This window comes from Chanos chanos, chromosome 12 (genome assembly GCF_902362185.1).
Source record: "Chanos chanos chromosome 12, fChaCha1.1, whole genome shotgun sequence".
Taxonomy (NCBI): Eukaryota; Metazoa; Chordata; class Actinopteri; order Gonorynchiformes; family Chanidae; genus Chanos; species Chanos chanos.
Genome location: NC_044506.1, coordinates 12,646,937 through 12,668,120, shown reverse-complemented (window position 1 = coordinate 12,668,120; position 21,184 = coordinate 12,646,937). Strand labels below are relative to the sequence as shown.

At 40.7% G+C, this 21,184-nt stretch overlaps 3 protein-coding genes and 1 pseudogene across 3 annotated transcripts in view; 2 read left to right on the top strand and 2 right to left on the bottom strand.

Moving 5' to 3' along the window:
• The window catches only part of akap9 (A kinase (PRKA) anchor protein 9), a 58,059-nt gene extending 55,842 nt beyond the window's left edge, over positions 1–2,217 (top strand). The window contains exons 56-61 of the mRNA XM_030788496.1: positions 116–310; positions 507–739; positions 843–937; positions 1,381–1,510; positions 1,612–1,745; positions 2,134–2,217. Coding sequence (XP_030644356.1) covers positions 116–310; positions 507–739; positions 843–937; positions 1,381–1,510; positions 1,612–1,745; positions 2,134–2,177 — 831 coding nt within the window. The 3' untranslated portion in view covers positions 2,178–2,217. The remainder of the gene's footprint in view (positions 1–115; positions 311–506; positions 740–842; positions 938–1,380; positions 1,511–1,611; positions 1,746–2,133) is intronic.
• Positions 2,218–3,519: 1,302 nt separating this feature from the next.
• Positions 3,520–7,735, bottom strand: cyp51 (cytochrome P450, family 51). Its single transcript, XM_030788703.1, has 10 exons — positions 7,350–7,735; positions 7,149–7,247; positions 6,829–7,005; positions 6,436–6,562; positions 6,052–6,226; positions 5,701–5,820; positions 5,279–5,474; positions 4,920–5,015; positions 4,567–4,735; positions 3,520–4,428 (listed from the first exon to the last, which is right to left on the bottom strand). Exons 1-10 carry the CDS (start codon positions 7,509–7,511, stop codon positions 4,250–4,252), a joined length of 1,500 nt encoding a protein of 499 aa, XP_030644563.1. The 5' UTR covers positions 7,512–7,735; the 3' UTR covers positions 3,520–4,249.
• Positions 7,736–9,179: 1,444 nt separating this feature from the next.
• On the bottom strand, positions 9,180–11,772 carry LOC115824740 (T-complex protein 1 subunit gamma-like; annotated as a pseudogene).
• A 4,191-nt stretch (positions 11,773–15,963) lies between these two features.
• nup42 (nucleoporin 42) lies at positions 15,964–20,743 on the top strand. The gene is made up of 7 exons (XM_030789226.1): positions 15,964–16,141; positions 16,752–16,974; positions 17,060–17,148; positions 17,495–17,571; positions 17,843–17,929; positions 18,182–18,317; positions 20,208–20,743. Exons 1-7 carry the CDS (start codon positions 15,982–15,984, stop codon positions 20,726–20,728), a joined length of 1,293 nt encoding a protein of 430 aa, XP_030645086.1. The 5' UTR covers positions 15,964–15,981; the 3' UTR covers positions 20,729–20,743.
• The last annotated feature ends 441 nt before the right edge of the window (positions 20,744–21,184 follow it).

The following is a 21,184-nucleotide window of genomic DNA, read 5'->3' as shown; positions in this document are numbered from 1 at the left end:
ATCAAGTTCTCTCTGTCAGACTAAGACACTAAACATGGCGTCCTTGTGATGCCACACACACGGTGGTGGTCTGTTGGTAATTAACTTTGGTTTGCTTGGTTTCTGTTCTGTGCAGTGGAGCAGGAAAAGCTCAAACAGTCAGGAAATAGTGCAGTTCTCCAGTGAGCGGGAGGCCTGGAACAGGGAGAGGAGCCGACTGGAGAAAGCCCTGCGACACGCTGAGGCTGAGTTAACCCATCTCAGATCAGAGCTCCGCACCGACACCCTCAGAGACCTGACTGGCCCTGATGCTGACAACGCTGCACTGAAGGTGAGCGCAAAGACCCCATTAGTTAGAGAGCAGGAGAGAGTGATTAGTTTTCATTATTTGTGAATCCGTGACACAAATACAACTGCGATCAAATGTAGCAGGTCTATTTGTATAGATTTCAGAGTAAAGGACTAAGCGTCTTTCTAAGCTTCTTTCTAAGCTTCTTTCTAAGCTCTTTTCCTTATTATGTTTTTAGAGGATCTATGGGAAGTACCTGCGGTCTGAGAGTTTCCGGAAAGCGCTGATCTATCAGAAGAAGTATTTGCTGCTGTTACTGGGTGGCTTCCAGGAGTGTGAGGAGGCCACGTTGTCTCTTATTGCCAGAATGGGGGGACGGCCCTCGCACGCTTCCCTGGAGTCCCTAAGCAAAAGGCGTAGAGGCTTCACGCGTTTCCGTTCAGCGGTCAGGGTCTCCATCGCCCTCTCCAGGTTCGTATTGGTGCTGCGCTCTCTACAGCTGTGCTTAAACATGCATGAATGTGGCCACTCTTTATCTGACGTTCTGTGTTGGTCTGTGTGGGTGTTGTTGCAGAATGAGATTCTTGGTGAGGAGATGGCAGAGAGCCGCAGGGGTAGGGTCCGTCACCTCACCGAGCGTGAACAGAAATGGAATCGGCCAAATCACAGGTGATTATATCTTAGGTATTTACTCACTCAGGCCTTCACAATGCTGGATACTGTAGAAAAGACCTATGCAATTTCAGCCCACAAGTCAAATCTGGCTCAAGAGTGACCTCTAATGGCAAAGAGGCAATCGTGGTCAAATTCAAATCAAACAACAGTTATTTAGTGGTCAAGTAGTTTGATTGGACGAAAGGCATTCCCTGAGTACTGAAACATACAGACACTGGGACATTTTACCATATCACTCTAATTTACTGCACTGTAAACATCTTGCTAACCACACAAAGTTGATTAAATAAATATAAACATTGTTGCCAAAACATTCTGGCCCTTGAACATGGACTCGTTTTGAAATCTGACCCATTTGAATTTGTGATTGAATAGCTCTGGTGTAGATAAAAATATTGGTGATAGATTGTTGTTTACACTTGCCCTTTGATTTGTAGGGAGTGAAGGGAGGAATGATTCTCCGTACCTCCATCCTGGCACTGTGGAGGTGTATGGAGAGAGAAGGGGAACCAGTCGGGGCCGCACCGGCCGAGACTCTCCACGGTCTGGCCATTCTGGCCAACACAGGTACAGCCAACCAGAACAAAGGTATCATATGAATATCTAGTAGATATCTAACAGATAAAAGTATTCGATTAAACTTGGTGTGTTTGTGTGTCTGTGATTAGGTTTCACGGCATTGCTGGAGAACACGGGGCACTAACATGCTCCCATCTGCAGAACTACGATCCTGACCGTGCACTTACTGACTACATATCCCGCCTAGAGGCTCTACAGAGGAGACTGGGGAGTGTGCAATCAGGTGAGTCTCAGTTTAGGCTACAGTAAGTAAAGGAGAACAAAGCGACACCTCTCATGTGGTGTTTTCTAGATGTAAGATACTGTAATAGAGTAAGAACAAGAACGCTGCGTTTTACGTTGTAATAGACAGGAAAAAAATGCTTTAACCGTGTCTGATATGTGTTTGTGTCTCCTGATAATATTGCTTCATTGTCTTAAAATCATTTTCAACATTCTCAATTGTTTTAATTGTATTAATTTGAGCTTTGTATTAATTGTATTGATAGCTTTTTGAAAACTCAGTGCATTTGAAGCATAAAGAATATTTTCAGAAGATGCAGTCATAGCAGTGAAAGATTGTTTGTTTTCGTTGCAGCATCAGAAACTAAATAAAATACTCTTTTACACAGGTTCATCTTCGTATGCTCAATTGCACTTTGGAATGAGGAGATAAAAATCTTTATTTACATTTGAACTTGGCTTGAAGAAAAAAAAAAAACTCAGTTGCCTTTTCTTGTGCTGAGCTGCTGTGTTTTTGTATACTCATAATATGTATATTTGTGGGACCAAAAACATTTTTTGTGTGTGTGTAACATCTCATACTTGGCTTTTCATTGCCGGCATTTGAAAACCGCTTCTACGTCTGTAAATTAGGTCTGCTTATTTGTTGTGAATGAATTCAATCATGTTCTAAATGTATATTTGTGGAATGCTAATTTAAGTTGATTAATTTATACTGTGTATGTATTTGTGTTGGGTGGAGGAAACTGTAGGGGGATGTTGTCATTGAGGAGGCTGCTATTGGATACATGGTGACACTTTACTGTATGCAGTGATACCTTACCTTTTATCGGTACTTCATAAAAGCTGGAAAAGGTGTCATAGCATCTGGCATAAACTTTTTTACCATAATTAAGGAGCAAATGGGCACCAGCACAAGTTGTGATCTTTTGTCAAATCCACTTTTTAATGCCACGTTTCAGAAATTGGCTCACAATGAACTAGCACCATCCTAATGTATTATGCCAGTATTTATGACGCCCGACACAGCATTTATAAATGACCTATGAAAGGTAACGTGTCGCTATATCCTAAGTATAGAGTTATACACTACACTGTGTTTTATTAGCTTGGTTTCATGGACAGACAACCAGAGGACATTTGTAGAAGACATATTTTTGTAAAGGTAGGAGCTTTGAATTTTATGGGTATTTTGGCAAAACTGAAATAAAGATTAATATAACATTTGAAATCTGTTTTTGTTTGATTTGTATTCAAGAAATTGTAGACTATGAACTACAATCAAATTGAAATAGTTCCAATACAAATCTTTTTATCCTCAAAAGCTTTTTATTAATGAAAGCATACATTTAAATAAAATGGTTCCAAAGAGCATATATTTGATATTTTTAAGCAGTATCCCTAATGTGATGTGAGCGCTGTTCAGTAGTTCAACACAAGGTGCCAAAACTCAAATCACAGTTCAGAGTGTTACAGTAGTTAAGGCAGTCAGAGTGGTTCATTTTACACAGGCATTCCAGGGACCAAACTTCAACGTGCCTTAAAAACACGTCTGGAGACAAAAAGTTAAATGTGCTACAGGGGACATTCCACATAAAAGCTGAACACCCCTTTAGCTTTTCTCAGTGTCTTTTCTCTCTCTCTCTCTCAGTGGAAAAACAAGATATCTGATAACAGAACAGGTGGAACAGTAATGAAGTAGGTTTTGGTAACTAGTGCGCCATCTAGTGCTGGACAAAATAAGTGGTAATCTTCTGGAACTTTCTATTCATGAAGTTATTCACAGTAACCTTTATTTTACAAAAGACTTGATGTTTATTCGTTACAAATTATAGATGTCTTAAACGATGTTATTGTAAAGCCTTGGAACATCATTCACGGACAGTTCTTTCAGAGAACAAATATTTTGTTTCATTGCAGAGAAATACAAAAATATACATTTCATTACACACAGAAAATATACAGTGGGAACAGCACAAGCATGACTTAACTGTAGTGTGTGGGCTTTAATCCAGACAGTCACTCATTTTCTGCTCACTGGATTACATTACATTGCCCTGGATTCAAGTAAAAGCATGTTTGTTAACATTTTATGGAATGGGTCCAAAACATGCATTACGCTGTACTTTCCACAAGTATAACATATACAACAGAACATCTATGGCTCTAATAGTGTCACTTTGGAGCTCAAACTGAGAAATTTCCTCACTCTCCTGAAGAGGCTTGTCAAAGAATTGACATTTTATAATTGACATCTTTAGCTATTATATGACATTCATGTTACATTTGTGACTGTTCTGAATGCTCCGTGAAAGAAAAATTAATTATCTCTATATTCTGTAGGCTAAGCACTGCAAGTATTAAGAGCTGGGTGTGATTTTTGTATCAAGAAAAATTGGCTGCCCCTCAGCTTGGATCAAGGATCCAAAATATACTGGCCTGATCCTTATGTTAGCCAATCAAAATCCAGGGCAGGGACAGGACTAACTCTGGGACAAATTCAGCTCAGTGTTTCCTCCGTTTGTATCTGATGACTGGGTTGTTTGGAGTGTGAATCATCGTAGTGTAGTTCACTGTAGGGAAGTATCCATCCACCAAGTCAAATTCATACAGTCGCAGCATGACTGACCAAATCGTCTTGATCTGAGCGTACGCAAAGTTCTCACCGATGCAGCGATGACGGCCTATGGGAGAAAAAAAAAAAAACAATGATCAGTTCGTGGAAAAATCACGGGTAAAATTTCAAACAATGTTTTCCGCCCCTGACACTGCAGTAAATGACTGGACCATTTCATAAAATCTTTCAATTGCTGAATGCTCACCTGCTCCGAATGGGACATAGGCAAATTTCTCTCCTGCAGCTGGGTTTTCATTGAGGTACCGGTCAGGTTTGAAGTCCAAACGCTCTGTCCATGTGTCCTGAAGACGGTGGTTTACAGTGGGAGACACACAAACCTGATGGCCAGCTGGGATGGTGTAACCTGCAACTTTCTGTAATAAAACAGGGACAGCATTAAAGGCGATTTTGGAATTATGGAATTAATAAACACTCTGTGACTCAACTGCTTTCCCGACAGCAGAATTTTATGAAATAAGAATATAACCTCACAGACACATGTCAAAGGTATAAAATGAACTGGAATCAATAAAGAATATTTGAAGCCTGTTCTCATACCTGAGGAGATTTTGCCATTCTCATCATCGTCATGATTGGTGGGCGGAGTCTAAGAGTTTCTTTCAAGCAGCGATCCAACATGTTCAGGTCCTTCAGCTATATCAAAGTAGAAAATTTCCACAATGTAAAAAAAAATACCCATTTGATAATATGGGTAATACGATACACGCGTCATTTCGTCAGATGACACAATGTTAAGGGCAAACTGCACAGAAATCACAAGAGAAACAGCCAGCGCTTTCATTTATTCAAGCGGGAAAAGCTCACACCATTGTTGTCTTGACAAAGCACAGATACTGTTAACACTCCAACACGAATATTTGCACTGTTTGCAGTAGTGGAAGGTTTATGTGGCTGACCTGGTCATAGTGCAGAGCAGGCAGGTCATCACCACACACAGCCTTCTGCTCAGCGTAGCAGCGGTCCTGGACAGCCTTATCCCGTGCCAGGAAGAAGCCCAGCCACGCACTGGTAGTGGAGGACGTGTGCTGGCCAGCAAGGAGCAAGCCAATCAGCATGCCAGCAATCTCATCATCAGTCAGGGGACGACCATCCCTGTCAGACAAGGGAGACACAACTGTTTGAGCTTCATATCCTTAAGAGTGACATTAAACATCTTCATAATACATCTTCTCTTGTATGCTGTTACATACACACACTACAAGTGGGGTAACTCTTTTGCCTTTACTTTCTTAAGTAATATGCTGTGTTCTGAATCAGAGTACTGCTGTGTGTGCGCCTATAAACTGCAGAACTGAGTTTCCACTCAGAGGTCACTTACTTGTAGGTGGCATCGATGAGGGTTTGCAGTATGTCATCATCCTTCTCTGTAGCCTCTCTGCGCTTCTGAATGACTTTGTAGAAGATGTTTTTGATTTCTCTGTGTGCCTGGTCCCTCTTCCTGTCAATAAAAATTCTCTCATGTCTTATATAATGACATCACAAAGTGATGACCATTTTGCAAAGTATATTTTATTTTCATGTATATTAGTTCATTCAAAATATCATTTATGCTTATTTGTTTATAAACTAGTGCAAAAGCAACCTGCTCCCTCAGCAGTCACAATAATACCAAAGCAGTCATCCACTCAGTCTATAGCAAACGACTTGGTTCGGCACTGATCTATTTTACCTGAAGCTTGGAAGAGGTAGCCAACCAGGGAGAAGCCACGCAGCGTGAGTGAAGCCTCCATCCAGATCCGCATAAAGTTGGGCTACCTTCTCATCCAGCATGCTACGGATCTCCTTCCCATGGAGACAGCGACTAGCCGTTAGAATGATCAGCTCAGACAGAGCCTCAAACAGGTCTGAAACGGGGGAACAGGTGAGAGGAGAGGGAGATTACATTGAGACGGCTATGCAGAAACTTCCTCAAATAGACTGAGATAATACAGTGTAAAGAAAACAGGGACCCATAAATTACACAGATCTCATATGTAGGAACAAAGCAAGAAAGGGAATCAACTACAATTGCAAAACCTGTAACTTTCATTTAAACAGCATCGGTGTCCCTTACTTCTTTCTCCACTGTCTCCCCATCGGTTGAAGTATTCCCTAGTCTCCTCCTCAATGATCTGAACATGCTGTTTGAAATGGGCAATGTTCAGCCCTGTCTTCAACATTTTCTTCTGCTCCAGAAATATCTGCAAACACAACCACACGAAAACAGACTAAGATCCACCTCTAGCCTTTCTTACAGGGTGTAAAAATCACTGCTAAACTTAAAAAGAAACGTCCTTTTTTCCACAGAGCACAGGCTGGTAGACCTTTAAATCTCTACAAATAAGTTTGATTTGTTTTCTTGTTGTTATTGTTCTTGTTTTGTCTTCCTGTGGCTGCGAGATTTGCTTAAAGTTGTTTATTGTTTTGTGACTCAAATACCAATGACCTCTTTCAAATGGGAACTCACCGGGTTCGGAACGTCATAGGCAACACCCTTGCCAAAGACTGGTGTAGTCAGTCTTGAGTAGACGTCCTCTGCATTAAGGTCCTCGTTCTTACTGTTGAACATCAAGGCTGCGGCGTCACTGCCCAACAAATAGGTAAAAGTCTTGCCCACCATTGTAAAGCTGAACACAGGGCCGTACTGCAGAGGAGAACAATTTAAAGAAACTTAAATTATATTTCATCACTTAGGCTCACATTGTTCGACGAGTGCAGTTTCAAGAGTGCAACTCGCATATGCCCGATATTAAAGTGTAGGCTAACGTTCAACTTCTGAACACTTGCCTTCTCGTATGCATTTTCCAAGAACTCGATAGGGCTTTTTCCAAAAGCTATTGCGTGTCCAAGGAAAGGGATGCTTGATGGGATGTAAGGAGGGTATTTCTATCGGAAAACATCACCAGAAGAACAAATGTAATTATCCTACAATTACATGCAATTAAAATATCATTATCTCCTATGTGTCGGCATAAGGGGAATACTCACAGCATCTTTCTCGGACGACTGGTACTGCTTGAACACCAGTTTAGATAAATATCCAAGAGTGAGTGTAAACACAGACGTTGCAAGAACCATTGATGTCAAATTGTCGCTCATCTTCCCCACTGTACTCTCAATGAGTTGGCTGCTGGTTTCAAAAATAGTCATTTTCACGTCTGTGTTGGTAATTCACCCAATTAGTCCGGCTTCTTGAAGAGACTTTCAGCTGCTAGTTTAATCACTTAATGCTAACTGAAAATGCAAAGAAAAAACTCAGGTATTCCACCCTCGATAAATACGTTTTACAAACCACCGATTTGTGGTCACTCACTAGCTATTTCATGAGACACTCGGTGGTAAATTTCTTGGACCTGTCAAAACTCTATTTCTATACCTGTAAAACATGAATTGTGCCCTCCCCCGCCTGACATTATACGGGATTCCATGGGCTGTCCTTGTGTGTCCATCAAATAACTCCATGTTCCGCATCTGCAATCTGGCCCTCTGATTGGTTTAAGATACCTGAACTGATGTCTGGCTATGTGATGTCACTGGCGTTTGCTGTTGGTGCAGCATTGCATTGGTCGGAAATCAGAGCGATAAGTTATAGGCGAGTCGCTATGCTTAAGTTCATTGGTCACCTAAAATCGGTCGCTGAGTTCAATTGAAAACGACACATTTTCTTGCACATAGAACTTTTATCTATCAATTTTAATTCATAGGATTTAATCTTGTATAATGTACTGTTGATGTTGTACATACGTAACATACATGAACATATTTACCATTATAATTGCTGCATTTTGTGTGTTATATGTATACTAGCATGCGTTTATCTGCAAATTCATGTAAGCATTTGGCCCCCAACCTTTTTTACACCCTTTCAGTCGCATAAATTAATTCACTTTAATGCTAAGTCTTGTATATTATTTTGCGATTTATGTGTTGACTATACCTGTGCCCCTAGGCTTCTTTCAAACAGAGGGTATGTTGTCAGTATAGCCAAGAGGAAACAAAAACAGCATGATGATCCAAAGCCTGCTTGGCGTTTTTCTTCCATAATTCAGTTCATTTATAACTCCAGACATTAGATTACCTTTGGGTTTTTACATGAACAACTACTTCTCAGTTCACCGGAGCACCCCTTCAACTGAATTTGGATTTTACCATGTCAGTTCAGTCAATTCCTTTGTCAAACTCACAGATGTAGTCCCTGTAAGTTTTAAGGCAAAGAGCAATATGCAAGACTGATCCATACCTGAACTGATCCACTCACTCACTTCCTTACTTACAGGAGCCATACTAACAGATAAAAGGGCTGATTTCAGCTGATGATGAATGTAGAGGAAGAAGAGAGAATTTCAGGTGGTGAACAAAATGACATAAGAGATTGCAGAACCAATTCTCTCATTTTCAAAATGATAAGCTCTAAGGACTCAGATACTATGTTGACTACTGATATTACAGTGCAGAGTACATAGTGCAGTATAAATACAACATTGTGTTTCTGTGTCATGCTCTGTGGTCCCAGTGCCAATAAGTCATTGATAAAAGCTCTTTCAGTGATCTCTTCCACAGCATATGACTGTGAGCATTAAAACACATGTACAAAATTCAGTGCAATACTGTTTACACTACAAAACCAACTTTACAGTAAGGATACCACAGTGAGACTGACCTCACTACAACACACAGTGCAAATTCCAGTGAGGCACTAACATCTGACTGATAGCATGAAAAGTGGTCACTCTGCTTATGATCCTGAAAGCTGTTCAGACAGAAACAATTTGAAAAGGCATTTTACAGATTTGTCCCTCCTTTATTCTGACTCTTATTCTATTTATCTCTTTTCTCTCCACTTTCATTTGACTCAGCATTCAGCTTTCCAGTCTGCTCCTCTCCCTTTTCTTTATGACCTGACGTGATGTCATCAGTGCGCAGGAGTAGAATGGCCGTCTGAGAGAGAGGGGGCAAAAAGAAACAATGAGTCAAAGACTGACTGGCACAAACATGAACTGAGATATGCTGATATGAAATAATTACTGATTTTGAACATTAGGAACGGAAAAGTGTATTTAAAGGATCACCAAGTAGAGAGGCACCTGTACTGCAGTCTTGTAGGTCTGGCCTTTACAACCACTGGTTCCCAAATGCCCAATTCTGCCATGTCTGCCAGTTTGCCGCTTTCTCCATTTACACACCATGATGGGTTATTCTCCTGTGACTGTTTAGCCTGGAGGGAAGAGGAGAAATTTAGATAGCATAAGGACTGGTTTTAAACATATAGGCATAGATGCAATCCTTAAACATTTACAGAATCCTCCTGCTGTACAAGTACACCAGGAAATCAACTTTATTTATGATGCTAAATTTGTCAGGATCGACAGTTAGCCTGAAGAGGCAGCTTATTCCAGGAAAAAAGTTCAGTTTTATTTCTTTCAAGGTGGCATGAATATTGTAATCTATAATTGAATTATTACACTATCATTGTGCACATGAGTGTACCCAATCGTTCACACGCTCGTTCTCTTACTCTGAGGGAGGTGAGCATACAGATGGTGTTGGCTCCGCAGTTTTGGATGAGGGCGCGAGGAATGACCTCCGGGGTTTGAGCTAGAGCATGGTATGGCCATGGCTCCACCGCCGTGAAGGTATGCAACCTTCCGGGCGTCCCAGAGACCTACAAGGTCAGTCTCTGGGAGACATCCATCTCCACTGCCCCTCCACCCAGCACCAGACATGGCTCCAGCAGTACATTACAACACACCTGCATGGCATCCTGCGGACTCCTCTCCACCTCCTGAGGGAGACAGACAAAGAGAGAGTAAGAGGACATAAAATGATGGGTTCTGACTGATACAGAGAATTAACTAATAGGGAATTGAAACTCAGTAAAATATTATTAGTCTAATGAATTATTAGTAAAATGAATTCTGTAGTAATTGGAATATTGATTTTTTTAATGAATTCAATAAAGGCCAGGACACAAAACATTTTAACTTCCGTCTCCTCTTTCTATGCATCCTCTGCCTTTGCCCTGTCTCACCGCTAGGATGTCGTAATGGTAAAATAGCCTGCTGGCTTCAGTGACAGTATATGACCCTGGAAAAGTTAACTGACCTGGCCATGCGATTGTTGTCTGTTTTGCTGACCCAGTGGATTGCTGTTATGTTGTCCTTTAAAAAAAGAGTTAAGAGACTATTAAAAATCTGTCTTGTTGTGTTTCTTGGTAAAATCTTCATTAAGACTGAGCTTTGCACTGAGTGAGAGTGAATGTGTTTGTGCATTTGTGTGTGTGTGTGTATTGAAGAGACAGATGATAGAGTTACACCTGAGATACCTTTCTCTGTGAACACCACGTCAGGCTGGAGGCGGATGATGTCCTGATCTGGTGAATATACCCCTCCTCCATCTGCAGGATCAGGGCGAAGTCCTCTGCATGAGCTATCTCTATGTGCCTTCTACAGAGAGACAGCTCCAGTCAATATTTATTTATTTTTAATTAGAATTAGAGGCACACCTTATTTTCCTTATACCATGGAACACAGCTTAAATGGACAGCACTTTATAAAATTCTCTTTTTTAGGAGAGTCCGTAGAGAAATATAAACATGAACATTTAAATAATAATACCTGACAATACTTGCATTGAATCTCATATGTGTGTGTCTGTGCAGCTTTCTCCTTTCTTGTATTAGAGAGAACACAAGACACAGAACAGTCTAACAGCCCAATACATATGAATCTATGCATATGTAAGTGTGTCATGTCTTTGTTCACAATCATACCTCTCAGCACACAAGAGTCCTCAATGATATCACCTGCAAGCCACATACATATTACATGCATTAAACAAAGGTTATAAGTAAATGGCCACTGTGAAGATTTAAATTATTTTCATAAAGCCAGGATAAAAAGAAGCTAAGTTGTAAATGACATTTAAAAAGATAAAACTAAAAGATGCATAATATGTCAAGCCAAAACAGAACACACAGATTCATCTGACACTATGAAGATCAACTCATCCCATATAAGATTAAATGGAAAAACCTCTTGATGCAGCGAGTGCCTTTTCCACTTTGGCGCACATCTTGACATCATCTGCTGCTTCAGAAACTGCTCTGCCACACAGAGCATCTCACCAGCTACAAGCAGAAATAGAGACACAGGAAAGGGTAAGGGAGTGTTAGTCAGAAAGCTCTTTACTATTTTCTAAGTCTAAACACAGATTTATAGATTGAATAGTGTATAAAACAACCATTAACAGTGGTAATTTAGGCAGACCTTGCTGAATGAATAAGTAAAATGGACAGAGGCTACCAACATAACACATTCATCACACATGGAGTGACAGTCCACTCACCCAGTATAATGACCAAAGTTGTACCATCTCCCACCTCCTCGACCTGTGTGCGGCTGATCTGAACCATGGATTTAGCAGCAGGATGTTGCACCTGGATTTGAAGAAACAGGAAATAATACATAGCCAAACGCCCACCGTAGTCACCCAATACTCTGTAATCATCGTATAATAATCACGCACTCTAACCTCTCTGACACTTCTATGCTAAAAACTCAGTCCTGTTACTTTCAGTCAAGTTACTCAAATAAAGAGTAACAGGACTGAGTAACAGCAACAGGACTGAGTGGCGTCCTCTGGTTAATTGATTTATTAGTGTGAATATTAGTTGATATAATACTATTCACCTGATTTTTATGTTGTACACCTGAAATTACCAAAGTTGTTGACATTTAAGATCAGTTTTACAATGAGAATACCATATTTACAGGGAGCAGAAAAGCAGAAAAGCAGCGGTCCAGAGAGGAGAGAGAAGTATTTAGAGAAGGAACGTGATAAATACAGGAAGGACCTAGAGTCAGGCAGGAAGAAATACATCAATGACCTCGCCTGGAGAGAAAAGCGCAGACATCGCAGAAAGTGGAGGGAGACTTACCATAGGATCAAGAAGTCAAGAAGGACTGAGAAAGAAGTCTGGGCCAAACTAGAGAAGGCTTCTTAGAAAAGGTCAGGCAAGTTTGTTTTCATGAATTTATTGCAATTCTAGCTAAAACACTATTGGATGTAGTTTTTTCAACTGAACCATTTAGTGTTTTGTAGACAAACAAGAATATTTTCAAGTTGAGTTTAGGTACTGGTAGTCAGTGCAGAGATCTGAGGATTTCTGTAATATCTTCAGCTTTTTGTTTTAGATGTCTTTCTTACCTTTTGTAGAAGAAGATGGAGAGAACCCATACTGTGCAGGAGCCAGAAACACCCACCCATGGCATGCTGAAGGGGAAGGAGCAAGACACACCCGCCACCCTCTCTATCTCTCTTCTCTCTATCTGTTTCTGCCTCTCTCTCTCTCTCTCTCTCTCTCTCCCTCCACCTCTCTACCCCTCTCTCTCCCTCTTTCTCTCTCCACCTCCTTCACTGTGAAGAAGTTCAAGCACATAGCACATCCTTTCAACACAGAAATCTCACACACACGCACACACAACATGCATACACAACATGATGCACGCACGGCTATGCACACACATACACGCGCAAGCACACTCACACGCACGCGCACACATACGGACACACATTTCTGTTACCCAGTGTTCATTGATACTAATTTTTTTTATTATTTTAAAAAATAACGATTGAAAAGTGGAGGTGTACAAAGGGAGGAATGGCTGGCTTAGTTAAGAAGAAAGTGGAGGAGACTAGAACCGACAGCCTAGTTGTTTATTTTTTGTAGTTCCATGTAATACCGTCTCTGGTTTATTGTTACCTTGGTAACGCATTTTGATCGATTTCAGCTCGCCTTCAAGCAACTCACAAGACCAATTGACAGAGTCCATTGTACACTTTTTCACCTCAGTCCTTGGAAAATGTGTGCCTGTAAGTAGTGAGTGGCAAACGTGTTTGCATGCAGTATATTTCTTGTCTGCTGTACTGGGTGACATTTATTGCCTACTGGTGTTAGTGGTTTAAACATTTTATGAATGTAAACAATAAATACAACATAAATAACACTGCGAAGAGTGAAACGTTTGATAAACTTTTAAGTTGCTCACATGCTGTATTATTCACAATCATCGATTGCTAAACGTCATCTCCTGAATCCCTCATTTACTCCAAACTGTATGTCTAAAATTGCTGGGTTTAAATGATAATTCATCCTAAAGCAGAAAGGTATTAGACTCACTTTTAAAACAGATTGAATCTTCGCAGTTTCGGTGTGAATGCAATAACAAAGAAGAGGGGTTTGGATATCGAGAAGTCTGTCGGCCAGTTAGAATGCTAGTATGTTAAATTATAGCTGTATACACTGTTTAAACCAGTTTAACAATGGATTGGGAATTGTGAAACTGTGACATCATCAACTTGCAGGTACTAAAATAATGAGTGAGAAGGTGTGAGCGCAGGTCTTTGGGACACACATGCAAAGAGCAGTCGTCCTAGATTGAAAGTTGTAGGAAATATGCATAGAAAAAGAAGACGTTAAGAACAGTAAGTTAGCTTTTCAGGTATGCGTGGTCTACAAATATGTGATATGTAAACAGACTACGCGGCGCTTGACAGATACAAGTGATTCACATGTGATTTTGGCTATCACAGAGGCAGTTAATTAGGCTATTCCCATAGAACAATAGAGGGAGAGACATTAAAAGTCGTGGAAAATGCGCACCATGGGATCAAAATGTAATCTCGTGGCCAAGACCACACCACTATTTTTTATTGTCCCATTTTTTAAAAGGTGCGTTCCCTAATTCGTTGCCACGATTTAATAACTTAATGGTAGTTTTTGTGATCACGTCAAAAACGGTGTACGTAGTGTAAATGAGTAGCCCACCACTTTTAGAACTGAGCAGGCATTGTTTGGTGTAAATAGCGTTCCCCTTGGGTACCATAGGGAACACTAGTTATGACTGGTTGCGTGATTTTAATGATACCTGTATGGCCGTGTATGATCCTAACAAGTTTCCCAGCTCTGGAATTTTCATTTTGGGATTGTGTCTCAGGAGGTATACGTAGAATACACCAGTGCTCATTGCTGGTGACCGGAGAATGTCGACATATCTCCCAACTCAGAAACTAAAACGAAATCGCGTCAATCATTTCCATTTTTCGTAAAGGGTACTCTCAGTAGGGTGTTGTTGAAGTTCTTTGATAATTAACTTAGATATTAGATAAGATTAGATATCCATGGGTATCTATCCCACCACAACGAACTAATCTTAGCCATGAGTTCAGGAAACATGCACGTGACATATTTTGTGGCAAAGAGTACAATGCATTTATTGTGTTGTGGTCACAACTCAAAAAGCTGTTCCAGCAGAATAATAAGTCATGAGCAAAGAAAACAAAAAAGGCAACTTAAAAACATATGGCTTCTCCACGCCCTCCACCCTGTCCCCATACCATGGCTTAATTTGGATACCTCCAGTTAAAGTGCTCCAGTGAATGAGTGGGATGGATGAGATACGTATGGCTGCTGCAGCAACATGTGAATACAGCACTAGCACATCATATGCAATAAGAGCAAAAATCATAACAAGTAACTGTCAGTCATAAAGAATATGAGAGTTTTGAAGAGGAGGAGCTTTATGTGTTAACAATTATTAAGGCCAAATAGAAAACATCAATCGCTTTTACACTATAGTCAAGCTTCTAGAGAACCTGAAATATGTAGAGCACATCAGAAGAAAACATATGTGCATACTACATATTTATACGGTTTAGGACGTCAGAATAATGGGCAGAGTATTCACTTAGAACAAGGACTGGTCCACCTATCATCTCATGTCATGTGCCGCTATTGCTCACTTGCCTGGAACGCTCTACAGTTGCTGTGTTTAGTAACACGACACATAATAAGGAAACCCACGGACTCTTGCTGCTCTGAAATCAGCTCCACCTACCCAAACCCTGACCTAAATCATTTTATTATACGGTTCCTCAGAATGCTACAGAAAGCTCCATTGAATTGAATGGACCACCCCAACGTCCGAAGGTCCAATATTTCTTGGTAATAGCCGCTGAAGAAACTGCGTATTTTGCTAAGTCAATGATAGGTGCTAGCCGGAAATAATTTTGGAACAGTTGATTTGTACAAAATAAAAGACCCTTCACTAAACCTGCCCAAAATTGTCTGTTTTTCCCGTTTTATATGCTTTATGAAGTATTCTCGATGTGATGTAGATCTTACTTAAATAGTATTAGGAGTGTTATATTAAGTTAAATGATAATCGTTGAGAGATTTTTTAGTTCGTCGACCTATCCCTCATCTAATGTTGTTTTCAATTAGAGCTACAAAATCTGATTCACAATGGACTTTCATAACTAACAGTGAACATCACATCCTATTGAATTTGCATTAAATACTAAAGATAGTTCCAAAATGCCGTCGATAACCCTGCCATGTAGCCACACAACGTATAATGTGCACTAATTCATGGACTATTCTGGCTTTGACTTGTATTTTGTTAACTTTTAAGTGTACTGTTACTATCGAAAGCTTCACAGCAGGAAGTACCATCCTGAACATGGGGCCTTGTGATTTCCATCAACCATCAGCCTCTGTCTCCCGAAAAATCGAGAGTTGAACTCGATACAACTTGCCGGCGTTACCTTTTTTGTTTCTAAAATGACTATATGCAGTTTCTTTCTACAAGGTCGGTGTCGGTACGGAGAGAAATGTTGGAATGAACATCCAAGAGGTGGAAGAGGAGGTGGAGGTGGAGGTGGAAGTGGAGGCGGAGGCGGAGGTGGAGGTGGATATGGAGACTACAACCGAAGTGGTGGAGGTGAGTTAATTATTGTAAAATCTCATATTAAAGCGTTTGGTTTTCTTTATTTATGCTATGGGTGAGAGTTTACGCAAAAGCTTGAACTCCTAAATTCGTATTATAATTCGGTCAAAACTTTCGAGTTTTGAGTAGCCTGAACCGACTGATTTGAGAAACAGCTGTTGTTTATGGTCGTGGTCATACTCGTGTAGTGCCTAAATACTGCCATACCTGTACTGACTGAAGACCCTTCCTCTATACTGGTTGTTCGGTTTTAGGCATTTATGGCCTATAGTTACTCTTGGCTCTTTTTCGCTGAGGTTCAGGAACTAGCAGCCCTGTTTCCTTCTGTGGAAAAGGAGGTAAATACTCTTGTTCTAGAAAAAGCCTAAGAACACATTTTGCCAAAATGACTCCCATTCAGTTTCAGTGGGTGTGACCAATCATAGCATAGGTTGTAGTTATGTGCGGAGAGGAGAGTGTGAGAGAATCCTTCAGGCACCACTGACTGGGAGGGTGTCACTAAAATTGTTTTAGTTGTTACCAACTGTCCACTCTGGTGAGGTTTCAAGCTGCCTACTGAGTTGGTTTTTGAAATGCGTAATTATATTGGTCTCGTTGTCTTTAGGGTTTGGCAACCGGGTATGGGTGAATCCATCCCAACGGTCTGGAAACTACGTCCAGCCCTCGTCTTTCCCTCGTGGAGGGAATGACTGGAACCGAGGCAACAGCAGCACAGATAAAAGCTCAAACTTCAGTTTCACCACCCAGAACAGATTTGCTACCTTAAACACCCAGAATACCTTTGATAGAGGTGATCAAGGACGAGGAGATGAAAACGACAGACTCTTGTAAGTGTTAATCAGTTGTGACTGTAAAGAAGTTATAAACTTTTCTTCCAGTGGCATTAAATTGAACTCTTGTCCTCTGTACCAGGGAAACCATTCAAAAAGACATGGAGATTTGGGAGGGATCAGGCCAGTGGCCCTTTTCCTGTTACTCTGTCCTCAAAGGCCCAATCTCAGGTAATGGTTTGTGATGCTCTCCACAGAGAAGGTCTTACCCCGTGTTCTATTGGCATGTTAGTAAACATTGAGATACAGCTTCATGATGTGGACCAAAAATTCATGTAGCAAATTCGAATAGCTGCATTGTTTCAAGCAAGTGTGTTAAGGACATGATGTGTGGTAGAAAATGGTGTTACAGTAGTAGGACAAAGGAACTTTTATGCTATGTGTATCACAAAAGATGATATTTCTGCACAGATTATTAGGACCATAATTTTAGGAGTCAGCAGCTACCAAATTTGTCAAACTGCTCCTGTGTTATACAGAGTTTTCAAAAACATGTCTATGTTTGGTCTCTCTGCAGGATTCATGGAACTCTCTCCTGAGGAACTTAGACTGGAATATTATACTGGTAGAGCATCTGGAGATCTGCAGAACTATGTAAGAATCTAACTGTCAGCTTGAAGGTCTTTGATTATGCCTTCAGCAACACTGTGGAATTATTCTTCTATTTGTGAACATGAAACAACATGTTAGATTCATTATACATGTCTATGTTACTATAGGCAGATCTTTTAAAATCAACAACTATTGATGTAAAACTGAGGTCTCACCATAAGTCAGTGTTTGTGATGATGAAGAGACAGGTTCAGAGATTGATTTCCACAGACCACACTGTGATGTGTGTGAGACTTTGCTGTCTGTGTTTCAGGCTAATTCAGTTCAACAGTTGGCCAATCAATGGAGGAATCGAGTTCAGGAGCTAAAAGCAATGAATCCTTCCATGAGAACTGCCCTGGTGAGATAACTGTTTATAGAAGACAGAATGATTGTATGGTTTTGGCTGTTTGACAGTTGGAAACACTGAATATTTGCCTTTTTTGGATGATAAGTGTCATACACTCAGGTGCCAAGATATTGGTGCATATAGAATGTGTATAGTATCATAGCCATATTTACTAAAAGAGGAAGCTGAAAATATGAAAATTTGAACGTCAGTTATATTCCCAGTGAGTTATTACAGCTAATTAGTTTACTGTCAATTCTATAGATTTCAGAGTTGAACAATCCACCATCATCCCAAATTCAATCCCAGACGCCATCTGTTGGGTTTGGGGCACCAAACTCTGGGTTTCCCTCATCAACCCCTGGATTGACATCATCATCATCTGGATTTGAAACAGGAGGTAGGTATTGTGAGCCAAGAGCTTAAGGAATAATTCTTATATTAAGCTTTATAAAGGCATGCTCTTTTTCATTTATCATCTGAACATCCACAATTTTTCATGTTTACCTTAAGCCATATAATATTAAGGGGCAGGGTTAGACACGAAGTTGTCTGATACCAAAATTAGGCCAGACATCTTAGTCTAACCCCCATTTTCTGTCATTTATTGACAGAATAAGAAACAAGAAAAGTGCCAAATGTACGTTTATTCTATAACAATGTAATCTAGAGTCAATGTGCATCAGGACTATAGTTAAATGAACCTCAGCAAAAGTGCAGTAGGGAATTTTACTGGACCATTAGGAGATCAATCGCATCGTTGAAAGCGTCTAATGTCACTTCCGCATTGCATGTAATATTATTAAGATACAACCTGAGGTTTATAACGTAAGAGGCCAGGGGCAACTTCTTATGATCCTTCTTCAAACGGAACAGATCACTTGTTTCGGGCAAGGATAGCGAAGTATCATCTGTATATCGTATTTCTGGTCATCAAAATCTTCACATATTATCCTTCTGGTTGATCTTTGGTCATTCAGAAACTTCTACTCCATGTTGCTCATCTTCACACCCTTCATTCATTCATTTTCAAACCCAGCATTCATTGGGTGAAAGGCGGACAGACCGCCAGTCACGGAAACACATCCTCCATCACAGGGCAGACACACACATTCACATCTAGGGGCAATTTATTGTCTGACTTGCCTGTCTTTGGACTGCGGGAGGAAACTGGAGCTCCTGGAGGAAACCCCGTGCAGACATGGGGAGAACATGCAAACTTCTCACAGGCATGGGAATCGAACCCAGGCGTGAGGCGACAGCACTACCCACTGCGCCACCGAGTGCCCATCTTCACACCATGTCTTTCTTCAAGTTTCTTGTGAATAATTGGATCTTCACAAAAAATGTGTAGAACTTGCTCAGCTTGCTTGTTGAATGCTTCAACTCTTTTGAAGAAGTTAGCATTTTGCTGCTGCTTCCTCGTTTGAAAAAGTGTCAGAAATCCACCATAACACTTAAGGATGTGATTTCTTCATTCAGTATGCCTAGTGCAGATTGTGCACAAATTTACAGAAAAGCCAGTGTTCCTGGGCAAGTTCAGCAAGTGAATGTGCAGCTTCATTTCTAGAATACTGTGCTTTCTATCACACTTTTTTTTTTTTTTGCTGTGGGTAGCTTTCCCTGTGAAAATTCCGGTTTCCCTATATAGTCAACAGAACGAAGAGTCTTCTTACCGTGAGCTCTTGTAAAATTAGCCATGTTCTTTAGCTCTGTAATCAGCAATAATACTTTGGTTGCCTTAGCAGGTGAATGGATTTTAGTGGAAAAAAGGAGAAAGGCTGGCTTTTGTAGACCCAAGAGGACTTAGTCTTTGAACAAAGCTGTGATTAATTGTTTCATATCTTCATTTAATTCATCCAAAGAGTAATTTACAGACACTTTGCATTGATGAAGGTGAGCTGATAATGAAGTTTTATGAAATTTTCAGTGATGAGTTTCAGAGGGTATGTACAGGGGGGGTTAGCAGTTAACAAAATGACAGTTTTTGGTACATTTTGCATCAGGTAACCTTCCTCCATATTTTAAGATGGGTATTTAATAAATCATCCAACTTTTGCAAAATAATCCCAACCCCTAATAATATAAAGTTTCCTTGAGGTGACATGTCACCAGGGCAGGTCAAGCATTGCTTTTTGCTGATGGTGAAGGAGTGAGAAAAACGCTAGCATTCTGTCATGTGGATGTATCTGAAATGCATTGTTTTAAATTGCTGCATTTTAAAAAGACTACCTGAAGCACAGCAAAATATAGTGCATCCTTTTCCTAATACCGTCAATGTTTTATCCAGGGTTTGGCCCCGTGAGTCAAAGCTCTGCTAGCTTCAGTTTTGCTTCACCCAACCCTGGCTTTGGAAACACTGGGACCCAGCCATCCGCTCCCTCTGGCTTTGGCAACACCACTGCTGGAAGTGGACAAGCGTCATCAGGCTTTGGTTCTACAGCTCCTTCATCTGCTCCCTCAGCTTCATCTTTCTCCTTTGCTAGTCCATCAGTGAGTAAAGAAAGCACCAGTGTCTTTGGATCTGCTGCAGCATTCAGTTTCTCTTCCTCCACCACTGGAAGCTTTGGCAGTGGTTTTGCCCCAGCTAACCCATCCATGGGTACTACCTTTGGTCTGCCCAGCAGTAGTGGGGCTTTCGGGGGCACTGTGCCTGGGGCAGTCACAGGCGTGGCTGCAGGCTCAGCTGAGAGCCTCTTTACTGCAAAGACTGAACTCACCCCTGATGAACTGAGGGAGTTTTCAGCAAAGAGGTTTACTCTGGGACAGATCCCTCTTAGACCTCCACCAGCTGATCTGTTGGTGGTGTGATGTAAATTCTGTATATTTTGCTAATGTTTTATATTTTTATTTCGTAATAATAAAATGTTTTTGAGTGAACGAGATGTCTCGTCATTGCTTTTGTGTTTAATAATTTACTCTCTCAAAACTCCATTTCCAGAGCCATTTTACAAAGTTAGAGCAGAGTAATACAAAATTAATGAGAAAACTTGATGGCGTGAACAGTGGTTGGCTTGCCATCAGCGCAAACAGACTCTGTGAAATAGTCTCTCTGCAACGCTGCATATGGCACAGTTCTTACCGATTATAACTTTTTGCTCTGAATGATCTGTGATCAAGGAACTCGTGATGACAGTTCACCCGTTCCTCATAAATTTTCAAAGATATACTCGAAACCAGCGGTTCGTTGAGCTGTGAATACACTGTGTTTCAGTATGATTGTATATACATTGAGCGTAGCAGAAACATTCATGACGTGGAGTACGC